Source organism: Talpa europaea (genome assembly GCF_964194135.1).
Source record: "Talpa europaea genome assembly, chromosome: 15".
NCBI lineage: Eukaryota > Metazoa > Chordata > Mammalia > Eulipotyphla > Talpidae > Talpa > Talpa europaea.
The window spans coordinates 1087320-1108408 of record NC_140083.1 but is presented as its reverse complement, the minus strand read 5'-3'; the positions used below and the strand labels follow the sequence as shown (position 1 = coordinate 1108408).

At 68.9% G+C, this 21089-nt stretch overlaps 1 protein-coding gene across 1 annotated transcript in view; it reads right to left on the bottom strand.

Moving 5' to 3' along the window:
- The window catches only part of CELSR1 (cadherin EGF LAG seven-pass G-type receptor 1), a gene marked incomplete at both ends in the record, with an annotated part of 57439 nt that overhangs the window by 15472 nt on the left and 20878 nt on the right, over positions 1–21089 (bottom strand). Inside the window, 11 exons of the mRNA XM_084254498.1 lie at positions 809–950; positions 1299–1473; positions 1955–2068; positions 2761–2946; positions 6485–6651; positions 8179–8304; positions 8619–8782; positions 9090–9247; positions 14128–14216; positions 14505–14620; positions 17623–17845. Coding sequence (XP_084110624.1) covers positions 809–950; positions 1299–1473; positions 1955–2068; positions 2761–2946; positions 6485–6651; positions 8179–8304; positions 8619–8782; positions 9090–9247; positions 14128–14216; positions 14505–14620; positions 17623–17845 — 1660 coding nt within the window. The remainder of the gene's footprint in view (positions 1–808; positions 951–1298; positions 1474–1954; positions 2069–2760; positions 2947–6484; positions 6652–8178; positions 8305–8618; positions 8783–9089; positions 9248–14127; positions 14217–14504; positions 14621–17622; positions 17846–21089) is intronic.

Sequence of the window (21089 nt, the reverse complement as noted above, 5' to 3'; positions counted from 1 at the left end):
GAGCCCAGGCGCCAGCAACAGCACGAAGGCCTCCCAGGCTCCACCTGGCATCCCCCGAGCCATCGCTGCGCCTGCCAGTGGCCCCGCGTGAAGCGCTGGGTCCTCCACACCACCGCCAGCAGAAAGGGTGTACAAATGACGGGCGGAGATCCTGGCCAGGACTAGGGACCCTGCATTGACCTCCAGCTGGCCCCTGCCCCCTGGGCGCCCCGCGGGAACTCCCGGGACCCAGGCCGGCCCCAAGGCCACAAGCCAGCAGGCCTCCCTGCCTCCCAGCGCAGCCCCGCGGGACAGTTCCTTTCCCGGCCCTGTGCTCCCGGACCACCGTCACCGCGGGCCGCTCCCCGCACTCCCGCCGCGCTTGCTCAAGGGTGGGGTCCCGGCATGTGCTCTGGTGCCACTGGACCAAGGCCCCGCACCGGGCTGGGCAGCACTGGCCAGGGACCGCTGGCCCCGAGGCAGCCCCCCAAGTGCTCAGCATGTGAAGGGCCAAGCACCCCCTCCCTGGGGTGTGCACGGGGACACCAGCCCCAGCTGGGGGGTGGCGCTTACGACCACGTGTCTCCAGCGGGTCCGCTGCCTGCGCACGCGTGCTTCTGGGAACATGCCCACGCGGCGCACCCGGGCACCCAGCTGGGGTCTCACTTCTCTGGCGCCACGTTGCGAATGCCACCGTGACCACGTGCCGCAGGGCTGGGGAGCGTGTGGGTGGGGGGGCGCGGGCAGGGCGCGGCAGTGTGGGTGGGGGCCGCGGGCAGGGCGTGGCAGTGGGGGGGCGCGCAGGAAGGGCGCGGCCGGGGGCTCTTACTTGTTCTCGCAGTACGGCCCGTAGCGGCCGGCCGCGCACTGGCACTCGTAGCCCCGCGGGGAGCCGGGGCTGAGCACGCAGGCCGACACCTGCTCGCAGGGGTTCAGGCGACACACGTCCACGCACCTATGCCCGAAGTACCCTGCAGGGCAGACCGGCGTCACCCAGGGCACGCCCAGCCGGCACTGCCCGCGCAGAGGCTGGACACCCACGTGGCGGGGCACCCGGGGGGCGGGAGCTGTGGGGGCGCCCCGAGGCAGCGACTGTAAGTGTGCACGTTCTGCCCTCCACCCTCCCGGGCCGGTGCCACAGGGTGCGGCTCGGCGGCCGCGGGCCCCGTCAGCGGGCACACACGGGCGTTTTAAGAGGGGCCGACGCTGCAGGCCCACGGAAAGCTGACGGGGGCGCCGACCCCCGCTTCGGCTCTGTATTTCAGAAGCCAGCGGCACCGTCCCGCGCTGAGGGGCCCGGGGCGCCGGCCGGCTCCCACCTTTGTCACAGACGCAGGCGAAGGCGTCCCAGGCGTCCCGGCAGCGGCTGTGCCGGGGGCAGGGGCTGGAGGTGCAGGGGTCCTCCAGGTCACAGCCGTCCTTCACCCTGACCTTGAGGGCGTCCTTCATGCTCAGCGTGGCCACGTTGGTGGGCGTCTCCCCCATCCTCACTCCCTGCGTGGGGACGGCGTCAGACCCGGCCCTGGGGCTGGAGGCCCCGAAGGCCTGGGATGAGAGGCCCCTGCTCCAGGGCTCGTGTCCACAGCAAGGCCTCCCCGGCCCGCGGGGCTGCGACAGGGACAGGCAGAGGGGCGGGAGCCGGCGGAACGGGGACTCCGCCACACGCGGGCTTGGTTCCAGGTGGGGAGACAGGACCACGGGTGGGGGCAGGTGAGGGGCAAATTCCCTGCAGGCGAGGCGGAGGCGGGGGGCTTCGGGGGCTGCAGCTGGACCCCCGCCTGGGGGCCCGGGTGGCCGTGCACAGGTGCGCGCGGGGTCAGGACACCAGGCGGAGCCGCAGGGGCCCGGGTGGCTTGGGGTGGGGCGGGGCACGGCACGAGGGAGCGATGGGCAGGACGGGCGGGGGACAGGGTTTAGGTCGGGTCGGCTGCCGCGCAGGTTACTGGTTTGAGGAGACGGGCGGGCCCCCGCCTACCTGCATGCAGCCCCGGAAGCCGCGGCGCACGGACACCTTGTCCTCGGACACGCCCCCGACCACGACGCTCCTCATCTTCAGCCCCGGCAGCCGGTTCCCGATCTGCATGGCGTCCTGCACACGGAGCCGCGTGTCCACCACCGGGCGCGCCTCCTGGTGGCCCGCGAGCTCCCGAGCGGACCCGCGGCCTCCAGCGGGCCACGGCATCTGCTCAGCCCCAGCCCAACCAAGGGGGCCTGCGGGGGCACCGACGCCTTCCAGCTCGCCACCCAGGAGCCCCTGTGGGCACCCAGCAGGCCAAGGGGACGTGGTGGCAACCTAAGAAGGGCTTGGCCCGGCCCACAGCCCAGGCAGCGTGCCCGCGGGGCGAACCCTTAGTGGTCAGAACTGGGAGGCCTTGAGCCCAGACAGGAGAGCGCCCAGGAACCGCGCGGGGCCCCGAAGTGTCTGGGTGCCTCGTAAGGCCACCTGGCGACACCAGCGGCCACCAGCGCCAGCCCCTGGTCACCCACCCTCATGCCCGCCCGCTCTGAGGCTGGGGTACCCGGTGCTGAGTGCACAGCTGTCACTCAAGACAGCGTTGATAAAACAAAGGGTTTCTGGACTTGCCAGCCATGAGGGACACGCAGATGGGAGCGGGCCGGCTACCGGCCATCTAGACGGGGATGAGGTACACACGCCGGTGACCCCAGCACAGGGGGGAGGTGAGCCCCAGCCCGGGCCGGACGCGCCTCCCCATCCACAAGGGCTCTGGCGGGCCCTGGCTCACGAAGGGCCCCTCTGTTCCCACGGGCCTGATGACCCACCTGGTCCACCCCGTAGTCCAGGGTCATGACCGCCAGGTACTTGATGTCCTTGCCCTCCTTGGCGCTCTTCAGCTCGATCAGCAGGTGGTGCCACTCCCCGTCGGTCACGCGTGCTCTGGACAGCCTCATGGACACCACCTCTGAGGGGCCGTGGGACACCTCGAACTGGACGTAGCTGTTCAGGATCTGCAGGACGGGGGCCACGCGCACGGACTGACGCGTCGCTCGCAGGCAGGCCCACCCCGCGCTGATGGAGGAGGAGCCTCAAACCAGGCGGAGTCTCGCTTCTTGTGCTCACTACACACCCCGGGGCTGGGGAAAGTGCCCGCTCTGCCCGGTCAACACAAGGCCCATTGGACCTGGACACCAGGACACCCCCCCAAGACAATCATGCTCTTATTTTGGGGTACACAAAATAAGGCTTCATGAGACAAGATTCAGACCACCATGTCTCAGTGCATGGATCAAAAAACCAAAATCGGCTTGACGCTGGCCTAAGATGTTGGTGCTGTAAGAACGTGTGCCCAGGAGCAGCACAGAGCTCTCGCCTCCCCGACCGAGGGCCGGCCCAAGGGCTTGGCGTCTGCTTTCCCCTGGGGCTGCCAGCTGGTTCTGAAGAGGTGGGAGTATTTGCTGGACGCAGTTTTCTAGGCGGCAGCGCTGGAGGGTAAAACCCGGATTCAGGCTGCCTGGGGCAGAGGCTGCCAGCCAGGAGCAACATCAGGGCTGGTGACCATCATCCTAGTCTCTAACTGTCTGCAGTTTTTCCAGGTGCTGCCAGTGTCCCAAGTACCTGCGGGGCCAGACAGCCTGAAAGCCAAGAAGCAAGCAGCAGAGGAAACAGCCCCGCAGGGAAGCCAGAGAGGAAGATCATCTGATGGAGACCTTGGACAAAGAGCCAGGGCTCCCACAGAAGGGCCCGGGAAGCACATTCGGGTGACCAAGGTCATCACCGTGGTATTTCCTGAGCTAAGAGTCCAGCCCCAGTGTAAGGAAGACCAGAGAACAGCATGTCACTAGCTTAAGGTACCCCTGCTCAAAGAGAACTTCAACTAAAGGCTAGAGTTGACCCAAAAAAACCCCTAAAACCCAACTCGTGGCAAGGCGCTGTTTAAAAGAGACACGTGAAACCTAAGGCTGTAGAAAGGTGGAGGCTAAGAAGACAGAAAAAGACACAGCACGTGCGAACACCCACCAAAAGAAAGCGGGTGTAACCACATGGATAAGAGACAAAGTCAACTTTAAAAATAAAGAGGACAAAGAGGATTTCTGTAACGAAAAGTTGATTTTCCAGAACACATTTCTGCATTTGTAGGCGCTTAATAACACAGCCTCAAAATCCATAAAGCAAAACTTGACAGAATTAAAAAAAAGAGTAAGCAACAAATCCACAATCTCATCTCTCTGCATCCTGAGAATACGTCCCAGAAATAAAGTTAATCCCACGGATCTGAACACCGTAATTAACACACTTTGGCTTCTTGACACAGGGAGAACACACAGCCCGCGCCCCTTCCCGGCACGGCGGGCTTCTCACACACACGGCTCAATGCCGGGCTGGGAAGCAAGCCTCAGCACATCTCCGAGGGCTGGAATCACGGCCCTGCATCCTCTGACCTGCAATTATGCCAGCACAACAGAACGACCTGCTACAAGACACCACCCGCTCCTACCTCAGACATCCACTTCTAAAGTGCCACGGGCAGCAGAACCGCATCCAGCTGAGTGTAAAGATAACGCAACTAAAATGTACTTGGATCTTTCGTCTCAGCTGACAGTCCACCGAAGAAGATAACCTTTTGCCTCTTCACACCTTTTTCCTTTTGCTCCACAGGTTTAAGTCGCAGGCCGGTGCCCCCTGCCATTCTCTCCCCCATCCCCTCCCAGAACCCCAAGGCCAGCAGAGCAAGAACAGTGACATCTGTCTCCAAACAAAAGCGATACTTGTTGAATGAAGCCAGGACGGGGTGACGGCCTGCCACCTCAGCCCTGCCAGGGGATTTACGAGAGAGCGTGAACAGCCGCCAAGCTTTCCCACCGACAATGCAGGCGCTCAGGGCGCCTGGGAGCAATTACACAAATTGCTTGGGCTGTTGGGTGCCTACGGGGCTGGGGCTTGTCTGAGCTGCCGTGGAGAGGACCTTTCAGGAGCACTCGCTGTCGTCCCCGGAGCCCACGGGGCCTGCAGGGGCCTGCGCCCCCACGCGGGATGTTCCCGCGACATCTGTGTGACCTTTGGCGATGGCCCTGGGCAGCCGTCCGGGTGGCTGCTGGGTCGGAGGGCCTCCCACCCCAGCTGCCCCAACTACAGTTACATCCACCCTCACCTCCCAGACTTCTCCGGCCAGGGGCCGGCTGCAGCCCCTGGCAAAAAAGAAAAAAAAAACCTTCCATTTCGGATTAGCTCCCCGACACGTCATCACTCAAACAAGGGCGCCCGCGGCGTCAGTGAGGCTCCACGCAGGCGTACTTTTTTCCGACAGAGACCCTCTGCCAAAGGACAAGGTCCGATTCATCGCCTGAACCGGAACAGCCAATTTAATTTGTTCCAACAATGAACCCACTAGAGAAAAATCCCATCCCCGGGCAGAACCGCGCCGGCCACGCCTGCTCCCGGCCGCCGGCACGCTCCGGCTGGCAGAGCAGGAGGACAGGACACGTCGCCCGTGCCCGGCCGCCCTCGCCACCTGCGGTCTGGGCTGACAGCGGGGGCCCGAGCCCACACACCTCCAGGCAGCCTCCTGGGACCTGTCCTGACGGGGACGGGGCCTGCCGGAGCCCTGGGGCAGCCTCCCCGCCGACCTCCAGCTAGGAGTGCACGGGGCGCTGGGCACACCGCGCTTCCAGGTGGACAGCCCGGCGGCAGAGGCCCAGGAACGTTGCAGGACAAGGGTGAGGAGCCGGTGGGGGGACCCCCCAAGTAGCTGAGCTAAGACAGGCCCAGCGGGTCCTCTCCCCTCTGGTGTCTCTGACCCAACACAGCTGTCCCATCTGCAGTTACGTCCACGGTCCACTGGCCCAGAGCGAGAAGCCCGTCACACACAGAGACACGCGTGCACACGCATATACCACAGACACGCGTGCACACAGGAACAGGGCGTACATGCTGAACACAGCACAGACACGTATGTGCGCCAGACCATGTCACAGACACCATGACATGTGTGCACGCACATCTATCAGAGACGTGTGCACACAGGACCATGGCAAACACGGTGACACATGTGCACACATATCTATCAGAGATGCGTACACACAGGAACATCACACACAAGGCACGTGTGGCGGGGCTCAGCACAAACGTGCACACAGGAGAATCGTGTCAGGCACGTATGTGGTGCAGGGTCACAGACACGTGCACACGGGCCCATCACAGTGCACACGGAGAGCCATGGGCGTGCATGCAGGCCTGCGTACAGACCCATAACACACGCGCACAGCTAGACCCAGAGACACGTGGACACGCTTGCACACACACGGACACACAAGGAAGGAAAGTGCACAGGGAAGAGGAATCAACAAGCTGGCACGGACTCCCCCAGACCCGGCACGGCTCAGGCGTGCCCCAGGCACCGTTGTGTCGGGAGGTGAACCGGGGTGAGGGCGCGGCGCTGACAGGCGCCTGGAGGCCCCTGGAAAAGCTCGCCCACGCACTCCATGAGCACCCGGGTCCTCGGGGGCTGGAGATACCTCCTGTGCACGCGGCCGCAGGGGCCGGGCTCACCTGCAGGTGGAGCCGGGAGGACGCGCCGGCCACGGCCGCCATCAGCACGCCGTCCGCCTTGCGTGTGCGGAACATGAGGCCCAGGTACCAGGGCACGGAGATGGTGATGTCCAGGTCGCTCCAGGACACGACGCTCTCCCCGCTGAAGCGCTGCGGGTGAGGCATGGCTGTGGACACACGGGCCTGAAGTCAGTGGGGCCCGGGGACAGGCCGGGCAGTGGGGAGAGCCGCCTCTCCCCCTTTAACGCCAAGGCTGGTCTCAGGGACTTTGGCTCCCCGGCACCCGCCCCCCCGCATCCAGGGGCCCCAGGAAGCACGTGACCTTCCTGGGGAGTGAGGCCAGGGTCTGTCTGGGGGCTCACGGGCACAGCGAGGGCCTCTCAGAGGATTGGGACGGCCCAGCTCAGTGGCAGGAGCGGGCTGGGGCCTGCGGACCGCCTGCCTGCCCACCCTCCACCGCCACGGGGGAGCTGTGTGGCGGGGGCTGCACGGAGGCTGGCCGCCTGGCGGTCAGTGTAAGCCCCTCGACCCCGTAACTGACCTGCTCAGAAGGAGACTGGTGGGGATCACGCCCAGCTCACACGCCTGCCCTGGGGCCCTGGGGTGGGCTCCGAGCTGGGACAGTGCTGTCTAGTGAGGACAGTCAGATATTCTGGGGGGCGTACTGCCTCACCCTGTCTGTGACACGTGGAAAAGCGGTGAGTGCCGGGCAGTGCAGGACTGGACAGTCCCCACAAGCCCCCTTCTCTTGCCAGCCCGACTCCTGGGGACTCATGGGCGCTGGAGGTGCACCCCAATTCTTGCTAGGGGGAGGGCCAGTCACTGCGGGTCTCACGGGCAGCACCCGCTGGCCACAGCCAGGCTCCCCTGGGGCTGCCCGTGGGGGGACCCAGCCCCTGAGCACCGGACATCTGTCTCCCGCCCCTGTGACCCTGCTGACAGCTGTTTTCCCTGGCAAGGCGGGCAGGCGCGTGACCTTCATAACAGGAACTGCAGGCGTGGCATCCTGGCACCGTGGCCCCACCGACCAGTTTCCTGCCCACCACAGCAGCAGGGGGGGGCTGTGACCTGTCCAGAGGCCTTGGACAGAGCTGGCCACCTCGGCCGCTCGGGGCCTGGAAGGGCCGGGCTGCTCTCCACCACACAGGGAGTAACTGGCCAGTCCGACCAGGGCAGAATGGTGTCCGCCTTCCAGTCACCTGCCTCGACGCCAGGTGGGGTCAGCGCCCTCCTGCTTCTGCCTCATTGACCCTTTCGAGGCTCTGAGCAGGATCAAGCACCAGCCTCCCCTAAGCAGTCGGGTGTGGACCCGCAGCTGGCCCGCAGGGCATAGGCTGGAGTGCCGAGGCCTCAGGGAGGACGCACCATAGGCCAGCTGGGCCCCCGAGAAGCCCCATCGCTGTGGTGAGGGGCGGGCGGGCAGCCCCAGTGCAGGCTCTGACCTGCTGATGCCCTTGATGCCCAACACAGCCCAACGGGCGGGCGGCCAGGAGGCCTGGGGGTGCTGGGTCTGGGAACCAGCGTGCCCGAGGGCAGGACCCCACCCCGCCCGGCTCCTCCAGCTGCACAGACTCCCACTGCATGGCACCGGCTCAGACGGGGTCCAGAGCCCCAGCCCAGCCTGACGCGTGCCCCCGCGGGCCCTCACCTGGGGGCGCAGGCCTCTGGGGCGATGGAGGGCGCCCGGCACTCACCGTGCTCGCAGTTCTTGCCGCCGAAGCGCAGCGGGCACTCGCAGAAGTAGGTGTTCCACCTGCTGACACAGGTGCCCCCGTTCTGACACCAGGTTCCCTCGCAGAAGTTCCTCTGAGCGGCGCAGCCTGGGCACAGGGGGTGGAGGGTCTCGGGGGGAGCACAACATCTCCCACTGCCATGGGCTGTGCCGACCCCCACACTGCGCGGCACCCAGGGAGAGCCGGCAAGCGCAGCCGCAGCCAGAGGGCTGGGATGGCAGAGCTAGGCCCACCGCGGCCCTGGCCCCTGGCGGTGAGCCCGAGGAGCTGGGCTGGAGGGGCCGTGCTGGCCGGCAGGAGCCCAGTCCCCAAGTACAGCCATGGGGGCGCCCAGCTTGGGCCCGGGACGTCTCCTGACAGGGCGGCGCCTGCCCACCCGTGTGGCGCCTACCCCACCGTACCCGCCATGGTGCCGTTGTTGGCGATGAAGCTGGCCATGTCCACGTTCCGGCCGTCCACCGACAGGTTCCGCATGCAGCCCACGAACTGCCGGTTGTGCACCGGGAAGTCCTCGGGCAGGTTGGGGACGCCCCCCAGCAGCAGGGGGCCGGTCAGATCCAGGGACCTGGGTGCAGAGGCCCGTCAGCTCCGGCCGGCGCAGAGACCCCACGTGGCCGAAGGTCACGGCAACCTCTGCCTCCCACCTCAAGGTGGGGCGGGCAGTAGCCGAGGGTGCGGTGCCACGGGGAGGATGCCGAGTGCAGCCCAGACCACGGGGCCATCCGGGGGTCTCACAGCAGGGGCGGGTGGGCACCGGGGCCGCCTGGAGGGGGTCTCGCGGCAGGGGTGGGGTGGACGCAGGGGCGGGTGGGCGCCAGGGCCGCCCGTGGGTCTCACGGCAGGGGTGGGTGGGCGCCGGGCTGGGTGCTCACTTCTTGGAGCCGCTCTGGGTGCCGCGGGCGGCGCAGCTGTAGTTGCCCACGAAGCTGCCGAAGCGCACGGCCACGGCGGTGTCACAGTCGTCCACGGTCACCACGGCCACCTTCTCCCCGGAAGGGCCGTGGGGCAGGCCCAGGCGGCCGATGTTGGGCTGTCGAGCAGAAGCGCAGGCGACGTCAGTGTGTCCCGCTGGCCCGGCCCGGGCAGACGCCAGCCCCGAGGGCCCCTGCCCGGGATGGAGGTCGGGGCACGTGGACAGAGCCGAGAAAGCCGTTGGCAGCCTCGCCCCGCCAGCCCCCTACCCCAGCGGGCACCCCGCCACGGCATCCTTCCCGGGCCTCGGTGGGCTCGCCGGGGCTGCGGGTGGGGGCCACGGTGAGACAGGGGTGCTGCACCCGCCAGGGAGTCACGGCGCGTGAGAGGTCCCGGCGCTCCTGGCACCACCGGGACCTCGTCAGGCAGCCGCCCGCTCTCGGCCTCTGCCAGGGGAGCCCCGGCCGGCTCGGCTACGTCCTCAAGGACGTCCCTGAGGCCGGGCGCGGCGGACGAGCGGAGGAAACGCGCGGGCTCGCGCTCACGCGGCCGCGGGGGCTGTCACGACGCCCGCACGCCAGCACCTCCCGGGGAAGCGCCCGCCGCGCCGCCTGATACCTCTGCAACTTGTAATTTACATTTCTGGGGCCGGGTGAGGCGCGCCGAGGAGAGGGTAAACAGCACTTACGCCCGGGGAGCTTGCAGGAGCCCCAGCCCTGCGGACAGAGCCGCCCCGCGCGGGAAGCAGAACCTTCAGCAAAAGCGGCCACCAGGCCTCGGGGCAGGCGAGGGGACACGGGGGGACACGGGCTCTTCAGACGGCTGTGGCGGTGCCGGCCGCCGGAGTGGGGCCACTCAGGAAAAGGCGGGCCGTGTGCGGGACGGGAATGGGCGACCGGGGCTCTCTGTGGGATGACTTTGTTCTGGAAAAACCTGTCTGCCACGGCGGCCCCTCTCGGGCCAGGCCCATCGCCACACAGAAGATTCTGGGCGCACGGGAGGGAACTGGGGCCCAGCGGGACCCTCCTGACCGGCCCTGCACAGCCCCCGCCCCGTCCCCTGGGAAGAGGCGGTTGTGTGGCCTTGCTTGGGGGCCTTTCTCCAGCGACGAAGGACACAGAACAGGGCCCTCCGTCCGCGCAGGACCTCTGTGGGCAGCTGCTCAGGCACCCACGCGACGCGCTCGCCCCACCTCTGGCTATTTCCAGTTGGATGAGGGAAGGGGAATCTGTGAGCCTAGTGGGGTTCTCCGGAGGCACCAAGGTCCCCCCAGAGGCATGGGGGTTCCTGCAGAGGCACAAGCCAGGACACCAGGGGGGAATTCTGGGGCCAGAGAGGGGCTTTGGGCTCCGCCCTCACTGTCCCAGGAGAGAAAGGACAGACGCCTTCGTGATGACAACCTCGCTGGGCTGCGGGATGGACGGGTCACCTTTCCACAAAGCCCCGAGGACAGACTGCAAAGGAGCACGCGCCCTGCAGGGTCGCTGCCTACGGTGATGCGGCCCCCTGGGCCACCCCCGGCGGGGCAAGAAGCCTCGGCGCCTCCACAGCCGTCTTCAAACAGAAGAGATCGGCCCCCAGCACCCGCGCGTAGGCGGCGACCACGAAGCTTTAGGCCCAAACGCTCCCCGGGGGAGTAATTGCGTCCCTAATGCCCGTGACTCACGGCTCCGGCCTATATAAACTAAGCCCAAACTTGTGTGGACTGGAGCGGTTCTCACAGAGGAAGCCGCGTGCGGCTTCCCGGGGCTCCAAGCCTCGCTCGGGTTATCCCATAAACTCTTTGTCTGACTCTCCTGGAGACTTTGCTTCCCGTTTAACAGCCTCCGGGAAGAAAGAGAAAGGCTCCCGAGACGTGCACACTCGCCAGCCCACACCCGCTCGCACACTCACGCTGCATTCTTGAAAGGCCGGGGCTGGGGCCCCAACAGGCGCCTCTCTGTCCCCCGAGTCTGGACCTTTTGTCTTCTCCAGGCCCTGACCCCCCGGCCCCACCCCGTCCCCGCAGGCGCGGGGGGTGAGGCGCCGGCACCCCCAGAGGTGAAGTGCCAGTGGGCGCGGAACTGGTTGGGACAGAGCGCAGCGGGGCTGGGAAGGCGGTGGGGGGCGGGGGGCAGCCCTGGGGTCCCACCCCCCACCTGCTGTGCCTCGGTTTCCCGCTCCTGTGGGTGGGCCTGAGAGCCCAGTCACTCGGGTGGGGGCAGGGGCTGCAGGCTGGGGGAGGTGCCGGGGTGGGCTGGGAGGCTGGGCAGGTGGAGCCCCCCACCCCCAGACGCGGCCCAGCCCGCGGCAACTTTCCGAAGCCAGCAAGGGACACAAAGGCCAGGCGGGGCCGCCTCATCCCGGAAATGGCTGTTTCCCCGAGCAGGTGACTTTTCTAGGCTCCCACGGGCTGTTTTGGAAAGGAAGCAGGCGCCCCGCTGCAGCCCCGGGGTCCCCACGGTGGGGCGCCCTCCCCTCCCGGGCGCTGGACTCTCCAGGACTCGCCTGGAGGGTGCATCAGGCCCTGGCCGTCCGCGTCCAGACAGAGGACGGGGCCCGCCCCGAGACGCGTGTTCTTCTCGCTCTCTCCAGCCCTCTCCGCTCGCTGGAAGGCGGGGGCCGCTCCAGCCCCCCCCACCTGCGGCTCTGCCCCTGCGGAGCCTCATCCATCCGTCTGTAAATAAGCTCGAGCCCCGCCAGGCCCCGCCTCCTGCCACCCTCCTCGCTCACCCCTGACTCCGCCGCGGCTGCAGCGGGTGCCGGGAGCTCCAGGCCCTGGCGGAGAGCTGGCTGCGCCAGTCGTCTCAGAAGAAAGGAGAGAGCTCGCTTCAAGTTTTCGAAAGAAAAAGGAATGAAAAAAGCAAAACATATGGCCACGGCTAATGGGGCGCTGAGGGGCGCGGACACCGCCACCCCCTCCTCCTGGGCTCACTCTTCACGAGCCCCAGAACCCCAGCCCTGGCCCGGCCGAGGCCCACACCCTGAGCAGGCCCGAGGCCCGGCGACTAGATTAGGCACGTCCTGAGCCCTTGACCGCACGTCCACGCCTTCCCCAGCCCGCAGGAGGGCACCGTGGACACCGGCGGGCAGGAGGGCATGGCCGGCTGGGAGATCCCGAGGCGGCGGCACAGCTGGGGTCTTGTTAAACTCCTCGCCACACGTCTGCACGCCCCCCCAACGCTCCTGAGGCCGCGGAGGGCCCCGCGTGATCCGGACAGGCGCCCCACAGCGCCAGGCACACGGTCATGCTCCCGCCAAGAGCAGGGCCGTCCTTTCAAACAGCACCCCTGAGAGCCAAGGGGTGCCCGTCAGAGCCCCCCGGGAGCACAGCTCCCCCCACCTGCTCCTGGGCCCCAAAGAGCCTAAAGGCCCCTGAGCAGGACAAACCGGGGCTCTGGGGAGAAGCCACCCGGGCACCAGCCCAGAGCCCCCGGGGGGCCTTCCCAGCAGCAATCGCCTGGTGTGGGGGGACATGCGCCTTCACATGGAGGTGGTGTTGGCCAAACCCCAGGGGGTGGGGGGCTCCTCCACACGGGGTGCAAAATGCCTGCCTGTGAGACTCCCTGACTGGGGAGACCCAGCTCCAGGGCCCGCCCCTCAGCCTCTCCACTGGCGATGACACCACGGGCCTCCTCCAAGGTCACCAGGCAGAGGCAGTCGGCGGTTGCCCCTCCCTGTGGAGACCTTACGGGACCCCCGTCCGCTGGCTGCTGGCCGGCCTGGCCACTGGGAGCCCAAGGCGACCAGGGGGGCCCGGGGCCTCGGGCTGGCACTGAGGTCAGCCCCAAGTCAGTGGCTTCCTCCTCCCCTTTCCAGGTTCCTTGCTGGCCCCGATACCCCTTAGATGCCCCGTCAGGGGACAGAACAACTGGCCCTTACTGGCCATTTCAGAGCTGCCTGCCCCGCTCAGGCCTCCACCGGCCCGGGCCGCTCTTCCCAGCAGGCCTGTGGCCCGGCCCGGGCAGCAGAGAGGGTCCGGCCTTGGAGAAGGAGGGGGGCACAATCTCCCGCCAGTGGGAGAAGCCAGGGCGCTGGGTTTCCGGCCTCGGGCGAGAGAGGAAGCAGCTGAGCTCCCGGAAAGGCCTAATCCCGCTGAGCGGCCTGGAGCCAGGAGCGGGAGGGCAGGGATCCACCCGCACCTACGGCCCCCTCGAGGGGCCCCTCCTTCCTCGGGTGCTCCCCAGGCTCGCTTCCCGGTGGGCGGCTGCCGGGGCTGGAGAGCAGGGAGGGGCAGTGGGGACGTGGGGAGGCCAAGCCGGGCTCCGGCCCACGGAGCCACTGAGGCGGCAAGAAACCCCGGCTGACCACTTCCCACAGCCCAGCCCTCGGGCCGCCCAGAAGTGTCCCTCGCGGGCAGGAAGGAAGGTGCGGCCCCAGCATGGAGTCTGGGCGAGGGACCCCACCGCCCACACCGGCCTGCACACTGCAGCCCCCACCCCCCCGGGGCCACGGCGCCCGGCGTCTCGGCCCCCTGAGCAGGCCAGGCGAGCGGAGGCCGGAGGGCAGGCGGCCGGCCATGGGGAGCTCCTGCCCGCGCGGGCGGCCCTCGGAGCCCCGGGAAGGAGCCGCGCGGCCTGCGAAACCAGGCAAGGAAGCCGGGCATTTTGACACAAGAGCGACAACAGTTCCCTTAGCCAGAAAGGGGCAGAATGAGTGACACCGGAGACGCCCGGCGGGCACACGTCCTCCCAGGAACCCCGGCACTCGGGTTACGTCCGGCGGGAGCGGGCAGCCACGCTCGGGCCGAGCCTGAATGGCCTGGAACCTCAGCCGCAGGAAGGGCCCGGCCAGGCGTTGTGTGAGTAGCTCTTTCTGCGCCCTCCCCCGGGGCAGGTGACCTGCGGTCCCTGGGTGCCCACCCGGCGTTCTCGGGGGCACACCCACCCCGACACGGAGCACGGGGATATCACCCACCCCTCCAGCAAACGCTCCCTTCCACGTCGCCCCCCCGGCCAGCAGCTGTGTGGCGTAAACACCCCAGGGCAGAGGGACCGGCTGCGCAGCTGGGCGCCCTACCTTGTTGTAGTACTGCACCTGCACCGCGTGCCAGCGCCCGTCGCTCACGCCCCCCGGGACCTGCGGCGCCACGGTGGTGGTGGTCTCACCTGCGCCGGGCCAGAGAGAGGCAGGGGTCAGGCAGCCGCTAAGGCCAGACGTCCCTCTGACGGTCCCCAAAAGGCTCCAGAACCGCCTCCACCCGGGCCCCACCTCCGCCCCCCGGCCTGTGAGTAACGCCCAGGACGCCTGCGTGTGTTCTGGGCCCCCTCCCAGGGCAGTTCCCAGGCGGGGAGGGGGCATCAGAGGGTCAGCACACTCAATGGTGCGGGACCGATGGCGGGGTTAACCACAAGGGCCCGGGAGCGCCCCAAGGCCCGCCTGCAGGGAGGCCCTACCTGCCGAGAAGGTGAGCTGCACCTGCTCGTCCACCACCTCCAGGGCGATGAAGTCGTGCTTCTCGTTGAAGCGGCCGTTGTAGAGCAGCAGGGCGTTCCTCTCCCGCGTGGCGAACCTGCGGGGCCAAGGGGTTGCGTCACACCCGCCGCTACGAGGGTCTGCGGTGGACGCACAGGCAGTGGGTGGACGCGCCTGGCGGGCAGACGCTGGGCCCTGCAGATTTCTCACATCAGGACCTGACAACCCAGACCCGGGGAGTGCGGCTGTCTGGAAGCCGCAGCCCAGGCTCCATGGGCGACGGCCTGTGGGAGGTGAGGGTCACCTACACGGGTCCCAGGGGACGGCGCAGCGGCGGCCTGGCCAGAGCTGTCTGCGCAGGGGGCATATGCAGGGACCTCTGTCCAGGACCAGACCTGGCTACACACCCGGGACGCAGCGGCCACCTCGGGGCGCCAAGCGCTCTGCTGCCCCAGGGCCTTTGCTCCACCGCTGCCTCTGCCAGGACCGTCTCTCTCCCCGTCGCTTGCAGGGCTCACGGCTCTGAGCTTCCCGAACCCACTTTTCCAGCCGTGCTCCCACCCCGTCACCCCGTCGGTCCAGCCGCGGTATCCGTCTCTAAGAACGTGCGGTGAAGACACGGAAGCACCCGAGGGCCCACTGTTGAGTCGGGCCCGGGAGACGTGGTCTGTCCACACGATGGACACTGCTCGGCCGTGTCCAGCAGCCAAGCAGAGGTGCCCGTGGGCCAGGGCAGAGAGCAGGCCGGGAGCTGGACATGGGCGCGGCAGCGACGTGGGAAAGCAGAGGCCGCTGTGACTCGTCAATTCTACGACACAGTGAGGCTGCAGCACGGGGGGGCGCGGTGAGGGGGTCAGAGGGGCATAAGAGGTGGGGGAGAAAATAAAACAGTAAATCCACACGAGCGTGGATCCCGGGGAGGGTCGTGGCACTTGCTCTCTGGAGCCCTAACAGGGCCTGTCCACCCCACCGTCCGGAGGAAGCTGGCCCCTCACCCCAAGGGCCCCGGGAGGACGGGGTCTGCAGACACCCCAAGTCGCCGGCTCCCCGACAGCCGCCCTGAACCAGAGGCCGCCGGCTCCCTGGGGCTGGGGCTCAGGCAGCGCCGGCCGACGTCTCTGTCATCATTGGCCAAGGGGGCAAATGCCCGGCTGTGGCCCGGCTGTGGCCCCGCCGCGGGCAGCTGTGAACCGGACTCAGGCCCCGGCCCCGCTCCGTGAGCTCCAGAGCACGCGGGCGCCTGCGGGCCGCGGGGAGGCGACGAGGAGATGCTGCGGGAAAGCGGAGGCCGGGGCTGCAGCGAGCGCGGAAGGGACTGGGGGCCCAGCGGGCCGGCGCCGAGTCTGGGGTCCCGCGTGGGCCTCCCTGGCCGTGGGGGTCGGCGTGGAGGGGCTGCTGGAAGCGGGGCGCTGGAGGGGGTCCCGGCCCAAGGGAGAGTCTGAAGGGTGGTGCCGAGGGGCAGGCTGGAAACCGAAGCCGGGCTGCGAGGGCCGGGAAGCAGAGGACAAAGGCTGGCGAGGGGGAGAGGCTTGGCAAACAGAAACTGGAAAGAGGAGAAGCCTCGAGAAAGAAACTCCTGAAACCGAAGCCGCTCGCGGGTGCCCAGCCCACCTTTCTCACGGCGGCGCGCCCCTCGGGAGCCACGAGCCCAGGCCCTCCCAGGCCCCAAAGCCGCCGCTGCCCCCGAGTTCCGGGAGGCCCTGGTGACGCTGCAGCGACGCTGCTGCCTCGGGACCCGCGGGGGCTGGGCTCCGGGCACCACCAGGCACACGGGACCCGCCAGGCACACAGGACTGGTCCCCAGAAGTTGGGGTGCATGTACCCCACGCTCCTTGACAAGGGGGGACACCACTGGACGTGGGCCCCAGGGCAGGGACGGTGCTCCAGACAGCGGCGGGCACCGTGCCCGCTGGGCGCCGGGCGGTTCATCCGGGTTAGCCTCAAACTAATGTCAGGGTTGGTGGAACCCTGGGGAAAGCCAGCCCCGGGCGAGGGCCTGGGACACGGGCAGCTGCTGCCCGGGGGCCCAACTGGTGGGCTGGGACTTGTGTGTGCAATGCCCACGCGCTCTGGGGGGTGACGGGGGGACTCAGTGCCGGGGTCTATGGGGAGGAAGTGGTCAGACTGGTCCAGCCAGTTCAAGTCCTGCCACAGCCGAGCGTGGTCCACTCTGTGGCGCCAGGCCCATTAGTGCCCAAGCAGAACACCCGAGGGGGCACTCTGCCCAGCGCTGGCCGGAACCTGCCATAGGGGGCGGGTGGGCAGCAGTGTGGCCGCCTCCCAGGTTCCCACAGCAGCTCCAGGTCACTCAATCAGGGCCCAGGGTGCTCCCCCTCAACCCCGCAGCCCCCACCCAGCAGGCCCCGGGGAGCAGTGGCCCCAGCGGGGGACGCCACACGGAGGCGCAGGGAGCCTGGGCATGGCGGGCCCTCCCGCGGGCTGGCCTCTGGGGGTGTCTGTGCAGCCTCTGCCTGGTCTGTGCGTGGTGAGGGGCTCCCTCACCCTGTGACGGCGCGGAAGCCCCAAACCCACGACAGCGCGGAGGCCCCACCCAGCTCAAAGTCCCCAGGAAGTGCAGGCCGAAGCGCGGCAGTGCCACGGTGCACCTGGACAGCAGCGGGACGCAGGGACGCCCCCAAGGGCCGGAGAGGACGTGGACGGAGCAGCCACTGCTCCGCGGGTGGGACAGAGCGGCCGGACCGGCCGTTTGGGCTCCAGGGGGGACGCCGCGCGACCAGCCGCCCCGGCCGGCCTGAGGATGCCCCGTGTGCGCTCCGCGGCGATGCGGCACCCGCGAGCTACAGAGCCACGTGCCGAGGCACCGGCCGCCCACAGCACGGGCTCGGGGCCCACGCAAAGGGCAGCAGGACGGGGTCCGGGCAGCGCACAGGGGAGGCCCGGGCGGGCAGAGCAGACGGGCCGCGCGGGGTCGTGGGGGGAGTCATGGGGGGTACCGGGCGGGGGTCATGGAGAGGGGATCGTGGGTGGGGGATAATGGGGCGGGATCACGGGGGTCACGGGTGGGGGTCACAGGGCGTGAGGTCGCGGGCGGGGGCCACAGGGAGATGGCGGGGTCGGGGCAGGGCCGCGGGGACTTACGTGAGCGCCAGGGTGAAGTGGAAGCGCTGCCGCAGGCCCCGGAAGGTGACGAAGGACCCGGGGGGGAAGCTGCGTGTGGTCACCTCGCAGTAGGGCCTCTCGAACGCGCCGGGCGGGCACAGGCAGTGGAAGCCGCCGATGAGCAAGTTCACGCAGGTGCCCCCGTTCCTGCACACTCCGTGCGCGCAGCGGCCCGAGCGGGCGCTCACCTCGCAGTGCTCTCCTGGGGACACAGGCGCGTCACGCGGGGCAGCGGGGGCAGCCCTGCCCCCCGGCGCCCGCTCGGCTGGGGACGGGGCCCGTGGGCACCGGGAAGCCCCTCCCCAACGCGGGGCCGGGCAGCCAGTCACACCAGCCGGCCCCGGGCGGGCCCGCGGGTCCCCCGACTCCCAAGCAAGGGACGACCTCAGCACCCAGCCTGCTCTGAGCGCCCCCCGGCCGGCCGGGCTCCTACAGCGTCCCCTGGATTCAGTGAGCTCAAGAGGCCCGCGCGGGGCGGTCAGCACTCCACAGCCCCGGGGGCTGCCCGCTGGGCACCAGGACCCAGGGCCGCCTCCTCACAGTCCCCCCCAACTAAAGCTGCTCCCAAACCCGTCTGTGTCTCCCACTGGCCCCTCCAGGGCCCTCCCCAGTCCGTCAGTGATGGGAGGGGCCAGAAGCTTCCTCATGGGCACCGACTGGGCAGCCCAAGCTGACCGGCCACCTCTACCGAGGCCCACAAGACCCAGCCCCTCTGGGTCCTGATGTGGCCCCCGCAGCAGCCACCCCCAGCCCACAGGCCCGCCCGGCTCCCCGCTCCTGTGGCTGACAGAGCCACAAATGAGGACCCTGCCCACCGGTGTTCCGTCAGCTGCTGGCTGTTAAGGGGACGCACTGGAACGCAGAGGGATCCCGGCCCTGGAACAAGGGGGCAAGCCCAGGCCACGCTGCTCTGAACCTATCCGGACCACGCAGGGCCGGAGCGGTGACAGCCACGGACTCCGCTCTCCAAGCCAGGCCGCCTGCCCCGGTGCGAGCAGAGGCTTCACGCTGCTCAGACGGGCGCTCCTGAGCCCCCGCCCCGGCTCGCCCGCCCAGGGTCCTGCCTGCCACGGCCTCTGGGCCCAGCCAGCGTGCTGGGCGGGCTGTGTACACACCACGCACACACGCGTGTGTATACACCACGCACACACAAGCAGCCACACCAGCCACACACCCACACACGCTCGTGGGTGCTCCGGGCCGGTGCTGAGGCTTCCAACACCGCCCCAAGCGGGCGCCCAGCGCCCTCCCAGCCGCGCGATGTGGGTTCCACACGCCCTCCGGCTCGTGGCCCGGCTCAGTGCCCTCCCGAGGAGGAGCAGCCGTGAGAACACAGGGTGGGGGCGCTCCCCAAACCGTGACGGCAAGCAGGGGCGGCCCCCCAAGCTCTAAGCCAGCTGGTCAAACGCTCGCGGGGAAGAAAGCGAAGGCCCCGCCCCCACCGCTGGCCACGGCCCCACCCCCAGCTCCACACGCCAGGACGCCTGGGCCCGACCCTGCACCTGGCTCTCCTGCCCGCGACTCGGCTTCGGGGGGGCGGCCCGGGCAGGGGTGCCCCCACGGCCCCGGGGCTCTCTGGAGCACGCACAGTGGACCGGCCCCGCCCCGCGGAGGCCTGGGCAACACGCGGCCCCTGCCCCGGCCTCGGAGGCCTCGCCGTGTTAGGTGCGCGCTCAGCCCGACCCGGGAAGCCGCGGCTCGTTTCAACCGAAGCTTCCGTTTGCTCCTCAGCCCCGGCAGAGCGTGGTCTGCGCTGCCCGGAGCTGCAGCTCGCAGCGACTGGCACTTGTCTCCCCAGCCTGGGGCCCAGGTCCCGGGGCCCGGCCGCCCCCACCCCTCCCAGCATGCCGAGGCCGCCCCGCAGCAGGCCCACCCGTCACGTCCGAGCTGCTCCAGGCGAGGCCCAGCGGGCGGCCCAGGGGCGTGGAATTCGGGGGAGCACACCCCACACACCCCAGCGCCCGTCTGTCCTAAAACTACAATCGGAGTGAATTTTGGTGGCACCTTCCCTCCCCTCCCCGCCCCTGCAGCTGCAGCCAGGGCGGCAACTCCGGGGCGCCCACCCCCAGCCACTCGCCCCTCGTTATCTCCAGGCCCCCAAGCCTGGGGGGTCCCGCCGTCTGTCCAGGGAGGTGACCCCAGAACCCAGAGCCAGGCTCCTCCCCCTCCCTGCACCATCTCCCAGCGCCCCCAGTCATCAGGTCCCCACCCCCGTGCCCCCGCATCTGTACAGCCACAGAGACCCCGCGGGCCCTGCACCCCGCCAGCTGCCACTGCCTCACAAACCCGCTGGCTCCTCATGCAGCACGGAGAGCTCAGGGGTGGCCTGGCCACGTGCTGTCCCTCACCAGGCCGGGGCTGGGGCGAGGGGACCTGGCTGCGGGACCAGAGCGGCCCTCCGTGGAGGGGTGACCCGCGGGGCTGGGAGGGCGGCACGGAGCCCGGCGAGCCCCTCACCGGGCCAGTGCTGGTGGCCCTCGGACACCCGGCGTGTGACCCTCACAGCCCCTTACAGACGGGGACACAGCACACGCCTGCCGCCCGCACGTAACACAGACGCGCTTTAAAGAAAGGGAAACGGGGAGAAAAAGTGTGGGGGGGGGGTGCTGCTGGTCCGCGGCGGGGGGGGGGGGGGGTGCTAGGCTGGCTTTGCAGGCACGACCCGGGTGTGGAGTCACGTCACCGCTCAGTCCCGGAAAGGACCCAGGCGGAGGCTGCAGGCTGGAGGCGCTGGGAGGCTGGAGGCTGGGGGGAGCAGGGAGGCTGGGGGTTGGGGGGAGCAGGGAGGCTGGGGGTTGGGGGGAGCAGGGAGGCTGGAGGCTGGGGGGAGCAGGGAGGCTGGGGGTTGGGGGGAGCAGGGAGGCTGGGGTTGGGGGTTGGTGCGGTGCCAGCGTCAGGTGCAGCTGGTCAGTGTCCCGCCCGGGGAGGAGGCCCGGGGAGGAGGCACGGCCCCAGACCCGGGGACGGGGAGGGCAGGACAGCACAGACGGAAGGGCATGCGAAGATTTGGCATCTTAAGTTTTAAAGCAAATAGAGAGACAATTCCTTTCGAATTGTCTGAACTAGAAAAACGAGAATTTCCACCCCAGTGAGGGCAACACCCGGGCAGGACTCAGACCCCACGCCTCCCGGGGCTGCACCCTCGGCACCCTTGGGCCGCAGGGAACCCGAGGCTGCGCAGACAGGACAGGACGCACCGGGAGTGGACACGGCCCCTCGGGCGCCGGGCCCCAGCTGGGCCTGCAGCTCCGCAGGGCGGGCGTCTCCAGAGGAGGCCTGAAAGGAGCCCAGGCCCCGGGCGCCGGCAGCAGGGAGCGCGCGGGGCAGGCGCATGGACAGGCCACGGGCAGAGGGGCGGCCGGTGGGAACAGTCGGCACAGAAATCACCCGTCCTCCTGCCCCCGCAGGGCACCTTCACTGCACCGCCTGAGGTGCCCCTCCCGCCA